Here is a 23,303-nt window from a genome sequence, read left to right as displayed (position 1 = left end):
CCATCTACGGCTCCTGCTGGTGATGAACGTCCAGTCACAATAGCTAAGCTTATACGTGATCTATCCCTCCAGTCATTGCCACCAGCCACCTATCCCCAGCAAACTGGCAACTCTAGACCATGCCGAGGGGGGGGGGCATCTGCTTCTACATTGGCATCTCTACCTCCTACTAGTCAGAGAGGGTAAAGCTCAAGGACCTCTTTGCTGGCTCCACCCCTTTGATGGTTCCATGTCGAAATCCAGTCTGTGGTACACCTTGGTGTTGTATCAGACCCTTGAGTAATCTTCTCAAGCTGTGGCCACAGTACCCGAGCAGTGAAGGCCTCATCCTAGGTAGGAAATCTAAGTTGTGAGACATTGGCTGTGACACTAAGGGCCCTATACCACGGAACCATTATCGTTAAGTTGTTAGAATCTAAGCACAAATTGGTCGGTTGCATAGCAGTTAATGATTACCGATCGAACGAGAAATTGTTGATCGTTTAATAAGACCTGGACCTATTTTTATCGTTGCTCGTTCATAAGATGTCGTTTGGTCGTTCGCAGTAGTGCCGAACGCAATAGCAACGACAAGACGACCGCAAGAACGATTATAAGTAACGATTATCGTTCCATGTTTTGTCTATGGAGATCACGTGACTGTGTGCCTGATTTTACGCACCCCATGGCAGAAACACATGGACCCCATAATTAGGAGAGGGGTTCACATACTTTATAACACCACGCAGGAATTATTCTCCAGCTCGTCTGTGAGTTTTAGGATTTTTCCGAGGATTTATCGGTAACCTCCGCACACTAGGAGAATGTTTGGTTTTTTCGAACATCAAGATTTATATGACGCCAATAAAGCGGCAAAGAGTTAAATGCGGCTGACGGGAGATCAAATGATATAGACGGGAACATGAGAAGACGATGCGGACGGCGCTGCCTCCCTCCTGTACCATTGATCCGCAGCTTATGCCGATCCTCCTGTGGCTGCCTGGCATCACGTTCCAAACCACTTGTCTGGCTGAGCGATAAGTGAGGTGTAACTATAGATCCGTACTGCGGGCACAGGCCTGATCATTAGCATTGTTACTGCAGGAGAGCGGTTATCTCCCTATAACAACACCGGAGGAACCGGAGGCATACAGGGCACCCAATCCTTATACCAACACCGGAGGAACCAGAGGTATACAGAGCACCCCCTCCTTATACCAACACCGGAGGTATACACTGCACCCCCTCCTTATACCAACACCAGAGGAGCCGGAGGTATACAGGGCACCCCCTCCTTATACCAACACGGGAGGACCGGAGGCATACAGGGCACCCACTCCTTATACCAACACCGGAGGAACCAGAGGTATACAGAGCACCCCCTCCTTATACCAACACCGGAGGAACCAGAGGTATACAGGGCACCCCCTCCTTATACCAACACCGGAGGAACCAGAGGTATACACTGCACCCCCTCCTTATACCAACACCGGAGGAACCAGAGGTATACAGGGCACCCCCTCCTTATACCAACACCGGAGGTATACACAGCACCCCCTCCTTATACCAACACCGGAGGTATACACAGCACCCGCTCCTTATACCAACACCAGAGGTATACACAGCACCCCCTCCTTATACCAACACCAGAGGTATACACAGCACCCCCTCCTTATACCAACACCGGAGGAACCGGAGGCATACAGGGCACCCCCTCCTTATACCAACACCGGAGGTATACACAGCACCCCCTCCTTATACCAACACCGGAGGAACCGGAGGCATACAGGGCACCCCCTCCTTATACCAACACCGGAGGAGCCAGAGGCATACAGAACCCCCCACCCTTATACCAACACCGGAGGTGTACACAGCACCCCCTTATATCAACACCGGAGGTATACACAGCACCCCCTCCTTATACCAACACCAGAGGTATACAGAGCACCCCCTCCCTATACCAACACCGGAGGAGCAAGAGGTATACAGAGCACCCCCCACCCTTATACCAACACCGGAGGTGTACACAGCACTCCCTCCTTATACCAACACCAGAGGTATACAGAGCACCCCCTCCTTATACCAACAGCGGAGGTATACAGAGCACCCCCTCCTTATACCAACAGCGGAGGTATACAGAGCACCCCCTCCTTATACCAACACCGGATATATACAGAGCAACCCCTAATACCAACACCGGAGGAGCCGGAGGTATACAGAGCACCCCCTCCTTATACCAAAACCTATACATGACACCATACTCTGTCCTCATGAGGATAGCAGAAGATGCAAGACCCCAGCTCTGCAGCCTCTTCTCTGTGACTGCCAGTCTTCACTGTACACCATGTATTATACAGTACTTCAGAGCTGCACTCACTATTCTGCTGGTGGGGTCACTGTGTACATACATTACATTACTGATCCTAAGTTACATCCTGTATTATACCCCAGAGCTGCACTCACTATTCTGCTGGTGGGGTCACTGTGTACATACATTACATTACTGATCCCGAGTTACATCCTGTATTATACCCCAGAGCTGCACTCACTATTCTGCTGGTGGGGTCACTGTGTACATACATTACATTACTGATCCTGAGTTATATACTCCAGAGCTGCTATTAATACTTCTGCAGGTTTCAGAGCTGGTAGCTCCTTGCGCTTCCTGCTGGCTCAGTGTCTGCATGCTGTTTTCTCTGCTGATTTCTATTTTGAGAATTGTCATTCTCAAAATGAAGCATTCTCATGGCTTTTAGAAGATCAGCTATGCGGAGAGGGTGTTGTTCAATAATGAGCTTGTCAGCCAGCAGAATTGTGAATACAGCTCCGGAGTATAATACAAGAAGGAAGTAAGAGTAGTAATAGTGATAACTTTCTCACCTTAGGAACGAATAATACGACCAGAGTAATATAGGCGGAGAAGACGATGGCCAGCGAGGAGAAGGCAAAGGAGGCGTCTTGTTGGCTGCTGAGGATCATGGTTACTGGCGCCGTGATCAGACACAAGACCTGCAGAATAACATGGTAAGAAAGGATAAGAGTCTCTGACATCTATGAGGTTTCATTCAGTCCAACCATGATCTATCAAATCTATCCCCTGTTGTCTGTATAATACTGTATGTTAATATAAGAATAGACATTACACTAGGGGAAGCTGTCTGTGTCACTAGTGCTGCAGCCTCGCCTGATGTCTATATAATACATGTTACCATTAGAATAGACATTACACTGGGGGAAGCTGTCTGTGTCACAAGTGCTGCAGCCTCGCCTGATGTCTATATAATACATGTTACCATTAGAATAGACATTACACTGGGGGAAGCTGTCTGTGTCACAAGTGCTGCAGCCCCCCTGATGTCTATATAATATATGTTACCATTAGAATAGACATTAGAATGGGGGAGCTGTCTTTGTCACTAGTGCTGCAGCCCCCCTGATGTCTATATAATATATGTTACCATTAGAATAGACATTAGAATGGGGGAGCTGTCTTTGTCACTAGTGCTGCAGCCTCCCCTGATGTCTATATAATACATGTTAATATTAGAATAGACATTACACTGGGGGGAGCTGTCTGTATCACTAATGCTGCAGCCTCCTCTGATGTCTATATAATACTTGTTACCATTAGAATAGACATTACACTGGGGGAGCTGTCTGTGTCACTAGTGCTGCATCCCCCCTATTGTCCATTTAATACATCTTACCATTAGAAGAGACATTACACTGGGGGGAGCTGTCTGTGTCACTAGTGCTGCAGCCTCCCCTGATGTCTATATAATACGTGTTACCATTAGAAGAGACATTACACTGGGGGAAGCTGTCTGTGTCACTAGTGCTGCAGCCCCCCTGATGTCTATATATTTCATTTTACCATTAGAAGCGTCATTACACTGGGGGGAGCTGTCTGTCACTAATGTTGCAGCCTCCCCTGATGTCTATATATTTCATGTTACCATGAAAAACAGATCAAAACGGATGCATCAGTTTTTTCATCCGTTTTTCATCCATTTTTTGCATTAAACGGATGAAATAAAAAAAATGATTACAAAAACGCAGTGTGAACCCGGCCTTATCGAGGGGTGATAGAGGGGCGTTGTATTTTATACCAGTACCATCTATTAATTCTATTTAAATATTCCATAAGAAATAAGAGTGTGATAGAAGGAAGTGCTGCCGAGTACAATGGGTGATATTTTTGGAGGAGACTCCACCCGGCCGTTGGGACATATCCTTTCTATATGCGGCACGGCCTCTATTCTTAGACACGCACAATAGTGTGTAAATGCGTAACACAACGCTTCACATTCTTCAGCGCTCGGAGTTCAGTCCTGGTAAAATTACCCACATTCTTCCCTCTCGGCAAAGCGTCAAATAGGCAATTTTCGGGTGGATTGATTCCTCAACGATCCTTGTGTCACTCGGTTATTTTACTGTCGCGTCTTCGCTCACCAATAACTCGAGATTCGACCCCATTCAGCTCATTTATAATCCCATCTCTTTACAAGACGCTAGACAGAATTCCGCTCCTCGTTCACAATACTCACGGCAACATTGTAGATGGCCATCCCCACCGCACGGTGGTCATTGATTTTCTCAGTGGAGACGCTCTTTGTCTCGTAAGCTAGAAAAATGCCGAGCAAAAGCAGGAGACCCTTGGAGCCGTAGACAATACCTGAGAAGAGGAGAAAGAAGCAAATAAGTGTGAAAGACTCACGAGAAAGAACACAAAGAGCGAAGAATAGACGAGAACTTGATTTCTCTACGACATGATACAATCACGGCAGGTGATGCCACCGCTGGGGGTTACAGCTTAGACGTGGTAGCATCTTCTTCAATGGGGGGGGAAGAGGTTACATGAATGACTTCCTGGAGAAGAGATACTTGGATATACTCACCAAGCCAGGTGTTCATCTTTACAGAGTTGCAGTGCTCCAGCTGGGGCAGGATGAGGACATCAAGGTCTCCGCGGGGTTCTTCTTTAGTGAACTCCTAAAATCGGCCAAAAATGAACATTCATGGTTGGCCAGCTTCTGATATATGGATGTAAATGACTGTGTAAACCTTAGGGGACTCTAAGAATTTGGTTAGGGGCTCCTTAGAAAACAGAAGGACCTATACGCAGTTGTAAGGGGTTCCCAAATGTTTTTAGAGACTTGTAAATAGATGGCTAGAGGGGTTGTCTTGTGACTACAATTTCTTTTTGTATATCCTATTAGGGAAAATGGACGTCCCTTTTGGGCTGAAGCCAGCTGGGATCACTCCAGATCTAGCGGTTAGCCATGGTTAGAGAGAAGCACAACTTAAGCATGCTTAACTGGTGGCTGAAGAAGTTGGATGCAGGCCTAGGGAATCTGGGAAAACATAGATAGAGCCATAGGCCATAGGCTGTTTCCATGTTGTCCTAGACTTCATATGGCCGCATCCAACTTTTTCAACCACCTGTATTCAAATGATGAACTATCGGACCCGAGCATGCTCAGGTTGCGCTCATCTCTAGCTCCTGCAGCAGGTCCCATGAGGAGAATGTAGGACAAGATGGTGACAATTCATATTAATGTCCAAGCTAGTAAGAGGGTGAATCATGAAGGCCATAGTCTCACCTCAATGGTACGCTGCAGGGGATCCACTATCTGCCAGATTCCAAAGGTTATTACATCCAGGCCTAGGAGCAATCCAACCGTACTGTACAGCTTCCAGGGCTCCAGGGTCTGTGACTGCTGTTAGTGGAAAGTGCAAAGTTATGTGAAAAACATGAAACATTGGAATAAAATAGAATAAACACCATGTAATCCCATACACTCCCTTTATTTCCATGGTCCATTACAGACTTCATCATGAGAACAATTTAGATGGTAGAGTAAGCGGGGGCGGGACCTTCTCTATGCAGGGGAGGAGCACAATCACCGAGTTTGATAATATGTGACTGTTAGCAACTAGTATGCCTTGTCCCGGTGTAGAAATGCTTAGGACTCTCCCTGGAAGTCGGGGAAGGTTGAGGAGGATGAGTCCTCCTTGTCAGGTCTATCTCAGGAAGAGACTTCATCATGTGATCAATTTAGATGGTAGAGTAAGCGGGGGCGGGACCTTCTCTATGCAGGGGAGGAGCACAATCGCCTAGTTTGTCTGATAATATCGGATTGTTAGCAACTAGTATGCCTTGTCCCGGTGTATAAATGCTTAGGACTCTCCCTGGAAGTCGGGGAAGGTTGAGAAGGATGAGTCCTCGTTGTCAGGTCTATCTCTGGAACAGGTGCCCAGTAATATACGGGGCAATATACAGGACAGTAGTCTATAGAAGAACACCACACGGACTTATCATCTCAGAAAGATGACTTTATTTCCCAGAGATTTTCTCGGGAAGCCGGCCTCTTATCTCTGGTTTCCATCTCGGAATGCTGATAATTATCACAAGCTCTGACTTATTCTATTGGCCGCCAGACATTTCTTCTCTGTTAGTCGGCCTCTGGGCTTTCCCAGTGTCCCTAATGCTATCATTCATACCATTGTTTTATTAAAGCTTTTAACAACTCCGCGAACGTGCGCGCTACAATAAGTGCACCTGCGAGACAGCAGCATGCGGCGCCCCCTAGAGGCCTTCCAGCAGTTTGGGTAAATGATGATTATTACACCTTCAGTAAGATAAGATGACGCTCCTGTCCTGGTAATGACCCTTGGAGGGCCGGATCTCCGGTGGCTTCTGTCCTTTCTCAGTAATCACTAGAATCCATTAGGGGAATTACTACGAGCCGAGAGATTATTTGTCCGTCCTCTCACTTTTTTTTATATTGGAATTGTTTTTATTCTGGGAATTTTTGATGATTATTTCCTCTCCTAATGAGACCAGAGCTGCCGTGACTGCCGGATACTTCCAGGGAGCAGCCACTATATGAATGCATATTAATGTAATGATCAGCTTGCCATCCTCTGTGCTGCTGACAGGGGCTGTGATACCCTGCCGCTTCTCCTATGTGAGGTGTGCTGACAGAATCGGGTTAAGAACTGCGCTGTGCGATCAAGCACGACAGTTTCGCTCTGCTACGTCTAGATCTCTGCAGACAGACCTGGCCTAAGGCTTCCTACTAGACATACAGAAGTGTCAGAGACCGGAGCATCGATTCCAGGTGCGCTGTCACATCGGGACAGTCTGGTTACACCGCTAATATGGAATCAAAACATCGGAGAAGAAGTCGGGAAGTAACTCCGGCTACAACTCCTGGCAAAACTTGTAGAATCCCCAGGTAACCCAGCTTTTCTACTTCATAGCAAATGCACAAATACCTGATATAACACAAAACAACAACCAATAGATAAACATTAGAGATGAGCGAACCTGGAGCATGCTGGAGCCCATCCGAACCCGAACTTTCGGTATTTGATTAGTGGTGGCTGCTGAACTTGGATAAAGCCCTAAGGCTATGTGGAAATCATGGATATAGCCATTGGCTGTATCCATGTTTTCCAGACAACCTTAGAGCTTTATCCAAGTTCAGCAGCCCCAGCTAATCAAATACCGAACGTTCGGGTTCGGATCAACCCGAACCCGATTCGCTCATCTCTAATGAACATAGTAAATGTACAAATCCCTGATATAACACAAAACAACATCCAATAGATGAACATAGTAAATGTACAAATAACTAATATAACAAAACAACATCCCATAGCTGAACATATATCAGGTATTTGTACATTTACTAACACAAAACAACAACCAATAGCTGAACATAGTAAATGTACAAATACCTGATATAACACTAAACAACAACCAATAGCTGAACATAGTAAATGTACAAATACCTGATATAACACTAAACAACAACCAATAGCTGAACATAGTAAATGTACAAATACCTGATATAACACAGAATAACAACCAATAGATGAACATAGTAAATGTACAAATAACCGATATAACACTAAACAATATGCAATAGATGAACATAGCAAATGTACAAATACCTGATATAACATAAAACAACAACCAATAACTGAACATAGTAAATGTACAAATCACACAACAACATCCAATAGCTGAACATGGTAGATTCACAAATACCTGATATAACACAAAACAACCAAATAGCTGAGCATAGTAAATGTACAAATAACCGATATAATACAAAACAACAACCAGAAGCAGAACATAGTAAATGTACAAATCACACAACAGTTTCCAATAGCTGAACATAGTAAATGCACAAATCCCCGATATAACACAAAACAACAGCCAGTTGCTGAACATAGTAAATGCACAAATCACAAAAAAACCAACAACCAATAGCTAAACATAGTAAATGCTGAATCCCGATATAACAAAAAACAACCAATAGTTTAACGTAGAAAATGCACAAATTGCACAACAATGTCGCATAGCTGAACATAGTAAATGCACAAATCACAAACAACAAACAATAGCTGAACATAGTAAATGTACATATCCCCGATATAACATAAAACAACCACCATCTGCTGAACATAGTAAATGTACAAATCACACAAAACAACAACCAATAGCTGAACATAGTAAACACACACACTCACACAACAATGTATAGTAGTGGACCATAGTAAATGTACAAGTCACACAAAACAACAAGCAATAGCTGAACACAGTAAATGCACAAATTGCACAATGTCCCATAGCTGAACAAAGTAAATACACACACACTATCATACAACAATGTATAGTAGTGGACCATAGTAAATGCAGAAACCCCCATTATATTACAGAGCAATAGCCCATTAGCTGAACGTTTGGCTTCATGACGCGTCCGTACAAGGAAATAATTGTATTAATGATGGATGAGGTAAAATCCCAGAATTACTCAATGAAAAGGAAAGATTGTGAGCCATCTTCTAATTCCTAGTCCTAATATGTGAATTATTCTAGAAGTAAAAGGAGGAACCATTGACAGACCATACCGAGCTGTGGGCCTGGCTCATTGATGGGTAACATGGCTTCATTAGAAAGCTGTCAACTGAATCAATGCAAAAGATTACACAACTCTTTTAAGATGGAAATACATTACAGAGTGTGGCAGAGGATGTTGGTTGTTCCCAGTCAGATGTGTGTAAGCAAGAATGGGGCTCAAATACTCAAGTACTCGAATACTTAACAGCTGGAAGGCCAAAGGTTCCTCAACCCTGGGTTAAAGAGAAGAATCATGGACTGTGGAGGATTGGATGCAAGTGGTGTCACTGATCTGCATTGGTTAGGGAGAAGATGCTGAAACTTCTCTTCGGGGCCGTTCTGATAAAACATATAGAGATGGTGCCAGAAGAAAATCCCTGTCATTTCTGATTCATGTCAGGTAGAGGCCGGGGGAGAAGAGGCGAGCATCACCTCAGCCGTCAGTGCAGGAGGACTGACATATCGTGGACACTTTTCCTCCGTCTATAGACAGTAGGTTTGGTGATGAGATGTCATTGCTCGGGAAGATGATGCTTCTTGTCACAGCAAAGTGTTCAAGCTTTTCGTCAGGAAAGACATCAAACCACAACATAGAAAATTTAAGATGAAAATTGAAAAATTTTGCCACGCCAAGGCTCCATCCTGTGACGGTGAGCTGTCACCGCTTTGGACGGCCGAGGGACAAAAAGAATGGAACCATTTGGAATTTTTTCAGTTCTGATTCCACAATTTTTTTTCTCTGGTGTGTGTGTGTGTGTGGGGGGGGGACATGTCATGAAGCTATCAGACACCTCATATCTGCAGACTGTGGATTTACAGCAATGCCATAAGGAGGAATGATAATCATTAAAGGGAATGTGTCACCTAAATTTTCTTTAACTGATTGGCCAGATTCATAAAGTTGCTCTTTTATTCTAATCTGTTTTTATTTTATGACTGTAATTTTTTTATATCCCTTTTTGTGCGTTGTTATGGGGGGGCCATATTGCTTAGGCTGTTCTTAATAGCAATTAGTGATATGTTTTACAGTAAGACTCATGGAAATAGACGACAATAGACAGACTCTGTCCACCTTGGGATGAATGTGAGACATTACTGACGCTGCAATGCTGTACAGATCACTTTACAGCTGCCTCCTCTTATCACCACAGACACAACAGGAAGTCTCGGCTTATTTTTAGGTTATGTTCACACTACGTAAAAGTACGCAACGGCCATACTTAATGCAGTGTGGAACATTGCCTCTTGTTCTATGGGATCCCGGCTGGAGCGTACACATCGTATACACTCCGGCCTGGATCCTGTGCGGCGCCGCAAATAACTGACATGTCAGTTTTCTGCGGCCCAAATGAATTGGGGCCATAGGAAACCCTGTCAGTTCACACAATGAAGCGAGCGGCTTTTCCTCTTGCTTCATTGTGTGCTGTGGGAGGTTCTAATGCGGGCGCGCGCTGATGTGCCTGCATCAGAACACTGCGGACGGAAAGATCCAGGCAGAGACCGGCCTCTCCGTGACCCGGCTGGGGGTGAGAATGAAAACTGCAAGATCTCAGGATTATTTTAAAATATTGAGAGAAAAATGGAAAATTAGAAGAAAAACAAATGTCACCAAAAATTCTTATAAAATATGTTTAAAATGAATGTACCATCAGGTACTTTGCTTTGTTTTTTTTACATGAAAAGACCGGCGCGGGGATGCCAGTGGAGTGGCCCTTTCTTTGAGCCGCTGCCCGGTTCCCACGCACCTCCAGTGTGACGATTTCACCTCTGTGACGCGGCTCCATTGACTCTAATGAAGATACGTCACAGAGGGGAGATGGCCACACTGGGGGCCGGCTGATCTGCTCCCAGCGCCTCATGCCGTGCTAATGCCAGGTAATAGACCGACCCCAGTGCAACACATTTCATTTAAAGTGGAGTAGTTCCAGAATTTATGCGGGAGATTTATCAAACAGGGTGTAAAGTGACACTGGCCCAGTTGCCCCTAGCAACCAATCAGATTCGACCTTTCATTTCTCACAGACTCTTTTGAAAATGAAAGGCGGAATCTGATTGGTTGCTAGGGGCAACTGGGCCAGTTTCACTTTACACCATGTTTGATAAATCTCCCTCATCTATTTCTACAATATCCCAAACCCAGGGGGTAGACCCCACGTCTTGTGTCCTGTACTCACTGTATATACTGACAGCAGCTCCCTGTGTACTCACTGTATATACTGACAGCAGCTCCCTGTGTACTCACTGTATGTCAGTATATACAGGGAGCTGCTGTCAGTATATACAGTGAGTACAGGGAGCTGCTGTCAGTATATACAGGGAGTACACAGGGAGCTGCTGTCAGTAAATACAGTGAATACACAGGGAGCTGCTGTCAGTAAATACAGTGAATACACAGGGAGCTGCTGTCAGTATATACAGGGAGCTGCTGTCAGTATATACAGTGAGTACAAGGAGCTGCTGTCAGTATATACAGTGAGTACAGGGAGCTGCTGTCAGTATATACAGTGAGTACAAGGAGCTGCTGTCAGTATATACAGTGAGTACAGGGAGCTGCTGTCAGTATATACAGTAAGTACAGGGAGCTGCTGTCAGTATTTACAGTGAGTACACAGGGAGCTGCTGTCAGTATATACAGTGAGTACAGGGAGCTGCTGTCAGTATATACAGTGAGTACACAGGGAGCTGCTGTCAGTATATACAGGGAGCTGCTGTCAGTATATACAGTGAGTACACAGGGAGCTGCTGTCAGTATATACAGAGTACACAGGAAGCTGCTGTCAGTATATACAGTGAGTACAGGGAGCTGCTGTCAGTATATACAGTGAATACAAGGAGCTGCTGTCAGTATATACAGTGAGTACAGGGAGCTGCTGTCAGTATATACAGTGAGTACAGGGATCTGCTGTCAGTATATACAGTGAGTACACAGGGAGCTGCTGTCAGTATATACAGTGAGTACACAGGGAGCTGCTGTCAGTATATACAGTGAGTACACAAGGAGCTGCTTTCAGTATATACAGTGAGTACAGAGAGCTGCTGTCAGTATATACAGTGAATACACAGGGAGCTGCTGTCAGTATATACAGTGAGTACACAGGGAGCTGCTGTCGGTATATACAGCGAGTACAGGGAGCTGCTGTCAGTATATACAGTGAGTACACAGGGAGCTGCTGTCAGTATATACAGCGAGTACAGGGAGCTGCTGTCAGTATATACAGTGAGTACACAGGAAGCTGCTGTCAGAATATACAGTGAGTACAGGGAGCTGCAGTCAGTATATACAGTGAATACAAGGAGCTGCTGTCAGTATATACAGTGAGTACAGGGAGCTGCTGTCAGAACATACAGTGAGTACAGGGATCTGCTGTCAGTATATACAGTAAGTACACAGGGAGTTGCTGTCAGTATATACAGTGAGTACACAGGGAGCTGCTGTCAGTATATACAGTGAGTACACAAGGAGCTGCTGTCAGTATATACAGTGAGTACAGAGAGCTGCTGTCAGTATATACAGTGAGTACAGAGAGCTGCTGTCAGTATATACAGTGAGTACACAGGGAGCTGCTGTCAGCATATACAGTGAGTACACAGGGAGGTGCTGTCAGTATATACAGAGGAGTACACAGGGAGCTGCTGTCAGTATATACAGTGAGTACACAGGGAGCTGCTGTCAGTATATAAAGCGAGTACAGGGAGCTGCTGTCAGTATATACAGTGAATACAAGGAGCTGCTGTCAGTATATACAGTGAGTACAGGGAGCTGCTGTCAGTATATAAAGTGAGTACACAGGGAGCTGCTGTCAGTATATAAAGTGAGTACACAGGGAGCTGCTGTCAGTATATACAGAGTACACAGGGAGCTGCTGTCAGTATATACAGTGAGTACACAGGGAGCTGCTGACAGTATATACAGCGAGTACAGGGAGCTGCTGTCAGTATATACAGTGAATACAAGGAGCTGCTGTCAGTATATACAGTGAGTACAGAGAGCTGCTGTCAGTATATACAGTGAGTACACAGGGAGCTGCTGTCAATATATACAGTGAATACACTGGGAGCTGCTGTCAGTATATACAGTGAGTACAGGGAGCTGCTGCCAGGGCCGTCTTAACAGTATTATGGGCCCCTGGGCAGAGGTGTGAATTGGCCCCCCCCTAACCGCCACCATCAAATCCCCCACATCTTTGCATATAGTGCCCCCCATAGTAGCCAATCCCCCCCATATAGTGCCCCCCATAGTAGCCAATCCCCCCATATAGTGCCCCCCATAGTAGTCAGTGCCCCTCATAGTAGCCAGTGCCCCCCATAGTAGCCAGTGCCCCCCACAGTAGCCAGTGCCCCCATAGTAGCCAGTGCCCCCCACAGTAGCCAGTGCCCCCATAGTAGCCAGTGTCCCCCATAGTAGCCAGTGCCCCCATAGTAGCCAGTGCCCCCCATAGTAGTCAGTGCCCCTCATAGTAGCCAGTGCCCCCCATAGTAGCCAGTGCCCCCCATAGTAGCCAGTGCCCCCATAGTAGCCAGTGCCCCCACAATAGCCAGTGCCCCCCAAAGTAGCCAGTGCCCCCCATAGTAGCCAGTGCCCCCATAGTAGCCAGTGCCCCCCACAGTAGCCAGTGCCCCCATAGTAGCCAGTGTCCCCCATAGTAGCCAGTGCCCCCCATAGTAGCCAGTACCTCTATAGTAGCCAGTGCCCCCATAGTAGCCAGTGCCCCCCATAGTAGTCAGTGCCCCCCATAGTAGCCAGTGCCCCCCACAGTAGCCAGTGCCCCCCATAGTAGCCAGTGCCCCCCACAGTAGCCAGTGGCCCCCATAGTAGCCAGTGCCCCCCATAGTAGCCAGTGCCCCCCATAGTAGCCAGTGCCCCCCATAGAAGCCAGTGCCCCCCATAGTAGCCAGTGCCCCCATAGTAGCCAGTGCCCCCATAGTAGCCAGTGCCCCCCAAAACAACAAACCAGTTACTCACCCGTCCGCCGGCCCCAGCAGCTGATGTCTCCTGTCAGTGCGCTCCCGTCATCCTCCGGGCACAGGCAGCGGGGTACAGAGAGACTGCCTGTGCCGGAAGTGACCTGCTGCATGAGACATCCAGGACACAGGCAGCGTCTCTGTACCCCGCTGCCTGTGCCGGAGGATGTCGGGAGTGTGCGCTGTCGGGAGAGGAGCTGCTGGGGCCGGCGGACGGGCGAGTTCCTGGACTGCCCGCCCCTTCTATCACCGCTTAGCTGAGTCGATCAGAAGCCCGGGAAAGTGCTGCTCATTGCACTTTCCTGGGCTTCTGATCGGCTGTCAGCTGAGAAGCGATAGAAGGGGCGGGCGGAGGCGGTCGCTCAGGGCTGCTCACTATGCATATGCTTAGAGGGGGCGGGCGGAACGGCTTCCTTGCGGTGCTCAGCCCTGCTTGGGAGCCGTCTTTGCTTTATAGGACGCACTTAGTTTTATAAGTGCGTCTTATAAAGCTAAAAATACAGGTGACAGAGGGCAGGGGCCCCCTAAGGCGCAAGGGCCCCCGGACAGCCGCCTACCCTGCCCAATGGATAAGACGGCCCTGGCTGCTGTCAGTATATACAGTGAGTACAGAGAGCTGCTGTCAGTATATACAGTGAGTACAGGGAGCTGCAGTCAGTATATACAGTGAGTACAGGGAGCTGCTGTCAGTATATACAGGGAGTACACAGGAAGCTGCTGTCAGAACATACAGTGAGTACACAGGGAGCTGCTGTCAGTATATACAGTGAGTATACAGGGAGCTGCTGTCAGTATATACAGGGAGTACAGGGAGCTGCTGTCAGTATATACAGTGAGTACACAGGGAGCTGCTGTCAGTATATACAGTGAGTACACAGGGAGCTGCTGTCAGTATATACAGTGAGTACACAGGGAGCTGCTGTCAGAACATACAGTGAGTACACAGGGAGCTGCTGTCAGTATATACAGTGAGTACACAGGAAGCTGCTGTCAGTATATACAGTGAGTACACAGGGAGCTGCTGTCAGTATATACAGTGAGTACACAGGGAGCTGCTGTCAGTATATACAGGGAGTACAGGGAGCTGCTGTCAGTATATACAGTGAGTACACAGGGAGCTGCTGTCAGTATATACAGAGTACACAGGGAGCTGCTGTCAGTATATACAGTGAGTACAGGGAGCTGCTGTCAGTATATACAGTGAGTACAGGGAGCTGCTGTCAGTATATACAGTGAGTACAGAGAGCTGCTGTCAGTATATACAGGGAGTACAGGGAGCTGCTGTCAGTATATACAGTGAGTACACGGGGAGCTTTAGGAAATCTTATTTGCAAGGCTTCTGCTGTGTAATATGCTGCCGATTTTCCGTGCACATATGCAAATAATAATAATTAAAAAAAAAAAAGTAATAAAAACAAACAACCAGTGGTCCTGTTAGTCATGTCAGGAACTGTCCAGAGCAGGAGAGGTTTTCTATGGGGATTTGCTGCTGCTCTGGACAGTTCCTGACACAGACAGAGGTGGCAGCAGAGAGCACTATGTCAGAGTGGAAAGAATACACCACTTCCTGCAGGACATACAGCAGCTGATAAGTACTGGAAGACTTGAGATTTTTAAATAGAAGTAAATTACAAATCTATAAAACTTTCATTTGATTTGAAAGATTTTTTTTATGGAGTTCCCCTTTAAGACTTTCTGGCACCTCCCTTACAGGAGAAAGTTCTGCAGATACACTATATACAACCTCCCCCAGCTCCGGCCCCCGGGGACAGAAGTTGTATTTTATTGGGAGTCGCTCTGCGGATTATGTACTGCTGATTATATTCCTCCGAGATTTATCAAAGAGCCAAAAACATTATCTTAAAGGTGACAACTACAGTGTAATGAAAAAAGGCAAAAAGCCGAGATTTATGACCCTATAAGAGCGCGGTGCGGCACCGGATGAAATGCAACAAACCGGGAGCCGCTTACTGAAATACATTAATAACGAGGCAAGACAAAGTGGCCGTCGTACTGGAAATGAGGACGTTAGTCAGATAAGCCGTTATAAATCACCGCTATCCTAATAACCTAGAATCCGGCGCTCCGGCCCGGAGACATGGCCGCCCTGATAAGGTGCTGAAGATTAAGCAGCCTGTATACACCTCTCCCAGGCAGTGTATATAAAATGGAATATTACCGCCATATACTGTCCGCTTATCCCGCTCGTATAGCAGCATTTTATATTTATGGCCGGATTTACACCTTGACATGACCGCCATTACCTGGAAGCACATAGTCTGTTCCGGGATCATAAAACTACATTTGTGCCTCATTTCTCCTATGGTGGCGCCGCACTTACCGCCACATCACTCCGCAGATAATAGCCGACCGCCAGGGCTGTGATCCCCTTATTATCTAACCAGTAAGAGGAAGAAAACCATTAGTGTCTCCGATACCCCCTTATTACCGCCTGTACCTGACCCCCGCTCTAGAGGAAGACGCTGTATTCTACAGCGACATGAATGTATACGGATAAAGCAGTTTGTCTGCCATAAAGGGTGCGGGGAAAATCACAGAGGTCATAAGGTTATGTTAGACTCAATTCACACATGAAGGTTTTATCACTTATCCATATAAGTTGTTATTATAGTAGTTATATCCCTGTATATACGGAGCAGTATTATAGTAGTTATATCCCTGTATATAGGAGCAGTATTATAGTAGTTATATTCCTGTATATAGGAGCAGTATTATAGTAGTTATATTCTTGTATATAGGAGCAGTATTATAGTAGTTATATTCCTGTATATAGGAGCAGTATTATAGTAGTTATATTCCTGTATATAGGAGCAGTATTATAGTAGTTATATCCCTGTATATAGGAGGCAGTATTATAGTAGTTATATTGTAAATAGGAGCAGTATTATAGTAGTTATATTCTTGTATATAGGGGCAGCATAATAGTAGTTATATTCTTGTGTATAGGAGCAGTATTATAGTAGTTATATTCTTGTATATAGGAGCAGTATTATAGTAGTTATATTCTTGTATATAGGGGGCAGTATTATAGTAGTTATATTCTTGCATATAGGAGCAGTATTATAGTAGTTATATTCTTGTATATACGGAGCAGTATTATAGTAGTTATATTCCTGTATATAGGAGCAGTATTATAGTAGTTATATTCTTGTATATAGGAGCAGTATTATAGTAGTTATATTCCTCTATATAGGAGCAGTATTATAGTAGTTATATTCTTGTATATAGGAGCAGTATTATAGTAGTTATATTCTTGTATATAGGAGCAGTATTATAGTAGTAATATTTCTGTATATAGGGGCAGCATTATAGTAGTTATATTCCTGTATATAGGAACAGTATTATAGTAGTTATATTCTTGTATATAGGAGCAGTATTATAGTAGTTATATTCTTGTATATAGGAGCAGTATTATAGTAGTTATATTCCTGTATACAGGAGCAGTATTATAGTAGTTATATTCCTGTATATAGGAGCAGTATTATAGTAGTTATATTCTTGTATATAGGAGCAGTATTATAGTAGTTATATTCCTGTATATAGGAGCAGTATTATAGTAGTTATATTCTTGTATATAGGAGCAGTATTATAGTAGTTATATTCTTGTATATAGGAGCAGTATTATAGTAGTTATATTCTTGTATATAGGAGCAGTATTATAGTAGTTATGGTTCAGGTAAGAAAAAGAGTGCTGCACCTCACACCTATGGCTGATACTAGTACCTCTCGGCTGCATAAAAAACATCAGAATTCTGTATGTGAATTGATCAAGCCATACTGCCCCATGTACCTCGTGCAGGTATCTGATACACATGGGTCCCTACACTAAGTCCACACTGTGCCGGTCAGTGACCACCACCCCCGCAGGCGTGCACAGTCAGGGAAGGGAGGCCATGGAACGGCCCTGTAACCCCCATGCCACAGGACCAGTCCCAAAAATGCCACACCAAAACCCAGCCAGCACCACCGGCGGGGAAGGCTGCCCCCAAACAGCACAAGTCTGGATAAGGTATCCAGGTAGTAGTTATGTTCCATATCGGACTTTTTTCTTTGGCGTTGTGCACCTCCATGAGCCGCATCCACATCCAGGTGGGAGTCTGCCGTCCATAGGACTGCTTATACAGTGTGTATTCCCGTAGTGCCAGCCACCCAGCTCTCACCTAGTATTATAGTAGTTATATTCTTGTATATAAGAGGCAGCATTATAGTAGTTATATTCTTGTATATAGGAGCAGTATTATAGTTCTTAGTACTGATAATAAAAATATATTCCCCTTAGTTTCTTATGGAAAAGGCTGGATCGTGAAGACATTGTTCAGGGCAGATACGGCTTCTCTTCCTCCACATCACTGGCAGCTCATACAATTTTAATCACTTAGCAGGGGGGCGCCACTGAGAACAGCAGCTATTCCCCTGTGCTAAAGAGAATATAAAATCTGTGCTGCGTCCCGAGGCATGATGGGACTGCCGCTCGGAATTAGGAAATGAATAAGAAAATAAATGAGGGATATTTACTGCTCCTTCGGGCGTTAATACGACTCCAGATTGGAATTGCACTTTAATAATGATTTAAAGGGGTGGAAAGACCTGAGGAGTCTGGAAGGCGCGCTGCGTCGTGCCGTCACTTCTTTTATTTCAATCAGCCATTAAAAAGTATCATAACTGCGAGACTCGGATTTTATTCCCTTATCGAGAGCAATAAGAATATTTTTTTTCTTTCCCACTGGGCGACGCGGTACCAAACTTTTTCCTTCTTATTAAAGGGACAGGCGCGCTCTACATTACAATTAAGACGCTGATTATCAGTAATTAGTTTTTTTTTTTCAATTTTTTTTTTTTCACTCGGTGCCAAAATATATCAATCGTAAAGATTGTAGCAGATGCCGCAGCACAAAAGGATTCAATAGAAAGCAAGAGCTCAGCAACTGTTTCATAGACGCGTAATAATAGCCCAGAAAGGCCCCCCCCCCCCCCAGCGCCGATCCCCTCCGAGGAGGAGGAGGAGGCAGCAGATCGTTACTGGAGAGGAATGGAAGAAATTGGATGGAGATAAGAGAAGATGGAGAGACGCGAGGCCCCTGAATGTACAGTATGTCCAGAGGGGACGGCTAGGAGATCAGATGATGCCAGTGCACCAGACGCCGTGTGCTGCAACCAGCTGTTATTTGTCAAACTCCATCTCGGAGAATTGTTCTTCTATATTAAGTCTGATCACCGTCATTTCCTCCGCAATCCATCCTCATGATGAGGTGTGATGCTAATGATTCTCAATCTATATACCGCGACGTGTGATCATGGGGTGAGGAGAAGAGGAGGAGGGGGCTGGGGGGGGGGGATACAGATGCACGTGTGAAGCTCCTGCATTGCGTTGCTGTCTGTTACCATGGAAACACGATGCAAAAGGAAAATATAGCTCGCTGACAACCACCAACCCCCCCCCCCCCCCAAGTCTTCTCAATTTGCCTCAGTAGTCTGATTCCTCCTGTCATCCTCATCTCGCCATGCCTGTCAGTACCACCTAGATCCAAGGAAAGAGATACCGTCCCTAACACTTGGGGAAGGGAGGCTGGGACTTAAAGGGGCAATTTAGATGAAAAAAATAATAATTGTGGTCTTAATGAGCTATCTTACTAGATATGAGCTTTAAAGGGAATCTGTCAGCTCTATGTCATGTTTAGAGCTCCAGAGTCGAGAAAGTTTGGCCAAGGTGCAGCATGCATGCCTCCTCCCTCCCCCACGCCTCCCTTGACTGATTGAATTACAGGGCCAGGTGTTTCAGCCACAGCAGAGTGGGGTGGGGAGGAGGCGTGCATGCTGCAGCTCAGCATGTCCTCCATGATACTTGAGCTTGGAGGATGATATAGAGCTGACAGGGTCCCTTTAGAGAAGCACTCTCTCCAAAATGTTTTGTTTGCTTCCCAGCAGGGGCGGGCTAGGCCGGGGGTCACATGTCCCGAGCCGGTCCCTCCAACGGCCGATCCCCACTTCCCCCACTCAGGGCACACGGCCGCTGGATCTATTTGCTGCGGCACAGGCAGTCTGCTCTGTATATAGAAGAGACAGTTACTAACAGGACCTACAGGAGGAGGAGGGCCCGAACATTCTGACGGGACCTCCTTAAATGATGCTGGGGCAGACTTTCTGTGGGCTGCATCCGTTGTTATCGGGCCATAAGCCTGTATAGCAGGATGTCTGGCTGCTGGAGGAGGAGGAGGTCAGAGATGCTCTAGGTAGCCTCATGCTCTGGTAGCCTCCAGCTGTCAGACCAGAATGGGAGTTGTAGTTATTCCTGTAAGACCAGGATAGGAGTTGTAGTGTTGTAATTCTATCTGTGAGGTCAGGGTAGGAGTTGTAGTTGCAGCTGTGAGGTCAGGGTGGGAGTTGTAGTTGCAGCTGTGAGGTCAGGGTGGGAGTTGTAGTTGCAGCTGTGAGGTCAGGGTGGGAGTTGTAGTTGCAGCTGTGAGGTCAGGGTGGGAGTTGTAGTTGCAGCTGTGAGGTCAGGGTGGGAGTTGTAGTTGCAGCTGTGAGGTCAGGGTGGGAGTTGTAGTTGCAGCTGTGAGGTCAGGGTGGGAGTTGTAGTTGCAGCTGTGAGGTCAGGGTGGGAGTTGTAGTTGCAGCTGTGAGGTCAGGGTGGAAGTTGTAGTTGCAGCTGTGAGGTCAGGGTGGAGGTTGTAGTTGCAGCTGTCAGATCAGGGTGGGAGTTGTAGTTCCTTCTGTGAGATCAGCATAGGAGTTGTAGTTTTTCTACAGCTGGGGTCCCACAGATTGGGAAGCATAAATCAGTCATTTAATAGAGAATAATGACACCATAAATGCCTATAACACCAAGCAATTCTCTGCCTAATCAGACAGCGCCCCATGTTACCTAACCTGCGATCAACTGAGCAGCAGCAAAATTGTCAGCTTATCAGGCACTTTAAAAAATCCACCATCGGCTGCACATTTCTGCACATTCCATAATATATATATATATATATATATATACAGTCCAGCATACCATTTTATATATATATATATACACAAGCTCAGAATACCATTTGCTTTCCCTACCGCCTGGTTGCACTGGTGACTCATTGTGAGGTGTCACTAACCCTTAAATCCTTCTCTTCTGAAGTCTTTTCTAACACAGAACTGCAGATATGATACCCGGATAGAGGATCCCCCCCCCCCCCAAGTGTATTATTTTACATTTGAAACTGTAGTTTCCATTGCTTAAAGCTGAATTATTCTCCATATTATAAGTGGGGGCCCCATTACAGATTTTGCACAGGGGCCCAATGGCTTCATATCACGCCCCTAAGGATAAGCCCCTTATAGTAAATCCCAGCGTTCAGTCATCTATCTCTTCACATGTTTTTTTTTTTCTGTAGATCAACACCAGTACAGCGGCCAGCAGGGTGATCCCATTGACCTTCACCTTCTCCAATCCTCTAATCCAGCTGTAATGTTATTTTCTCTTATTGCCCTAAGGCGTTCATAGTCCAATCTATACCCTCCCAACATTAATTTCATTTCATCAGCAGCCGCTGTCATGGTCCGCTCTGCTTACTGTCCGCAGGAGACGCCTGGCTGCAGACACAATCGCTCCCCGTAGCTGCTCTCGGCATGTAATGAGAGGGGGCGGCTGCTTCATCAACCAATATTATTATTACTATTATTATTAGTTTCCTTTATTTCCATAGGATCAGCAGTGCCGTGCCGAGGATTTATGGCCTCTGGATCAATGGAGCTTACAATTGAAGTCTCCCACATCACGCTCCGCTGCTCCAATTCATATGAAGTCAATTAACTCTCCAGTATTTTTTGGCATGTGGGTGGAAACCCTCGGGGGATATCCCAGACCGACACACGGGAGAACATGCAATATAACATGTGCAAATGCAGCTCTGGATCCAGTGATGCTCAGCATGGAGCAAGAACTAATGGCGTGCTATCACCTACACAATGAGCTATAACAACACGAGCAATAGCCGGGCCGTCACAAATAAGTGGCCGTCCTCCAGGCACTCAGTGCATGCTAGCTTACTGTTCTCGTCATTACAGTGAGGGTGCAATGAAACAGGTAGATGGGGGCAGAAACTGGGACAACAAGGCAATGGAAGCAAGGTACTTCTAGGAAAATAAACCAGTGAGCACCATAGTGAGGCCTTATGTGCAAAAGAATCGCAGGGATTGGGCCAAAAAGCCAATGGATCCCAGAATAGACTGGTCCAGTAAATCTCTGGACACCAGAGAGTGGGTTACTAAGTCATTGGACACCAGAGATTGGGTCACTTAATCATTGGACACCAGAGAGTGGGTCACGAAGTCTCTGGACACCACAGATTGGGTCACTAAGTCAATAGATACCAGCAATTGAGTCACTAAGTCTGTGGACACCAGAGATTGGGTTATTAGGTTATTGGACTCAGCAGATTGGACAATAGAGTAACTGGACACCAGAGATTGGGTTATTAAGCTATTGGACACCACAGATTGGACTATAGAGTAAATGGACACCAGAGATTGGGTCACTATGTCATTGGACACCACAAATTGGATCACTAAGTCTCTGGACACCAGAGACTGGGTTATTAAGTTATTGGACACCGCAGATTGGACCATAGAGTAAATGGACACCAGAGATTGGGTTGCTAAGTGATTGGACACCACAGATTGGGTCACTTAGACTCTGGAAACCAGTAATTGAGTCACTAGGTCATTGGACACCACAGACTGGGTCACTAAATCATTGGACATCAGAGATTGGGTCACTAAGTCTCTGGACACCACAGATTAGGTTATTAAGTTATTGGACACCACAGATTTGACCATAGAGTAACTGGCCACCAGAGATTGGGTTATTAAATTATTAGAAACCACAGATTGAACCATACAGTAACTGGACACCAAAGATTGGGTAATTGAAGGTGGTCATAAAACCTTCAATAAGTGTTGGTTGAACTTTCTTTCAGCCCACAGTTATCTCTCCCGTTCTTCTCATGCACATGAATGATCAATCAAACCAAACAATAATGTAATGCCTATAAGCATCGCGCTGGCACTGTCTTATAGCTCTCAGACAGCAAAACACCAGCACATCTGTCCCTTCTTTAAATCGTCATCATCTGTCTATAAAGAGGCGGGTCAGTCGGAAGAGCCCCCATAAACTTTATACTGTTCAAACCCACATCCAGTGGCGGTGTCAGGCAGCTTTAGTATAAGGTGTATGGGCACCTTAAGTTATGGGACAACAGAGTTTAGTCAACTAAGTCATTGTACCCCAGGGATTGGTCCATAATACAGCCAGACCCAAAAACTGGGCCGATAAGTCATTACATCCCATTAAATGAGCAATTAAATCACTTGACACCTGAAATTGGTCAGTAATTCTTTGGACACCAAGAACTGGGTCACTAAGTCACTGGATGCTAACAAACAGGGAGCT

At 45.7% G+C, this 23,303-nt stretch overlaps 1 protein-coding gene across 3 annotated transcripts in view; it reads right to left on the bottom strand.

Moving 5' to 3' along the window:
• GABBR1 (gamma-aminobutyric acid type B receptor subunit 1) overlaps positions 1-23,303 on the bottom strand; it is a 106,618-nt gene that overhangs the window by 3,611 nt on the left and 79,704 nt on the right. For all 3 annotated transcript variants that reach the window (XM_069985495.1, XM_069985496.1, XM_069985497.1), the window contains 4 exons: positions 5,583-5,699; positions 4,878-4,971; positions 4,527-4,654; positions 2,860-2,988 (listed from right to left, as the gene is read on the bottom strand). In XM_069985495.1, the coding sequence (XP_069841596.1) occupies positions 2,860-2,988; positions 4,527-4,654; positions 4,878-4,971; positions 5,583-5,699 (468 nt within the window). The remainder of the gene's footprint in view (positions 1-2,859; positions 2,989-4,526; positions 4,655-4,877; positions 4,972-5,582; positions 5,700-23,303) is intronic.

This window comes from Dendropsophus ebraccatus, chromosome 10 (genome assembly GCF_027789765.1).
Source record: "Dendropsophus ebraccatus isolate aDenEbr1 chromosome 10, aDenEbr1.pat, whole genome shotgun sequence".
Classification (NCBI taxonomy): Eukaryota; Metazoa; Chordata; class Amphibia; order Anura; family Hylidae; genus Dendropsophus; species Dendropsophus ebraccatus.
Note: the sequence above shows the minus strand (reverse complement) of the source record. Positions and strands in the feature narration are given on the sequence as shown.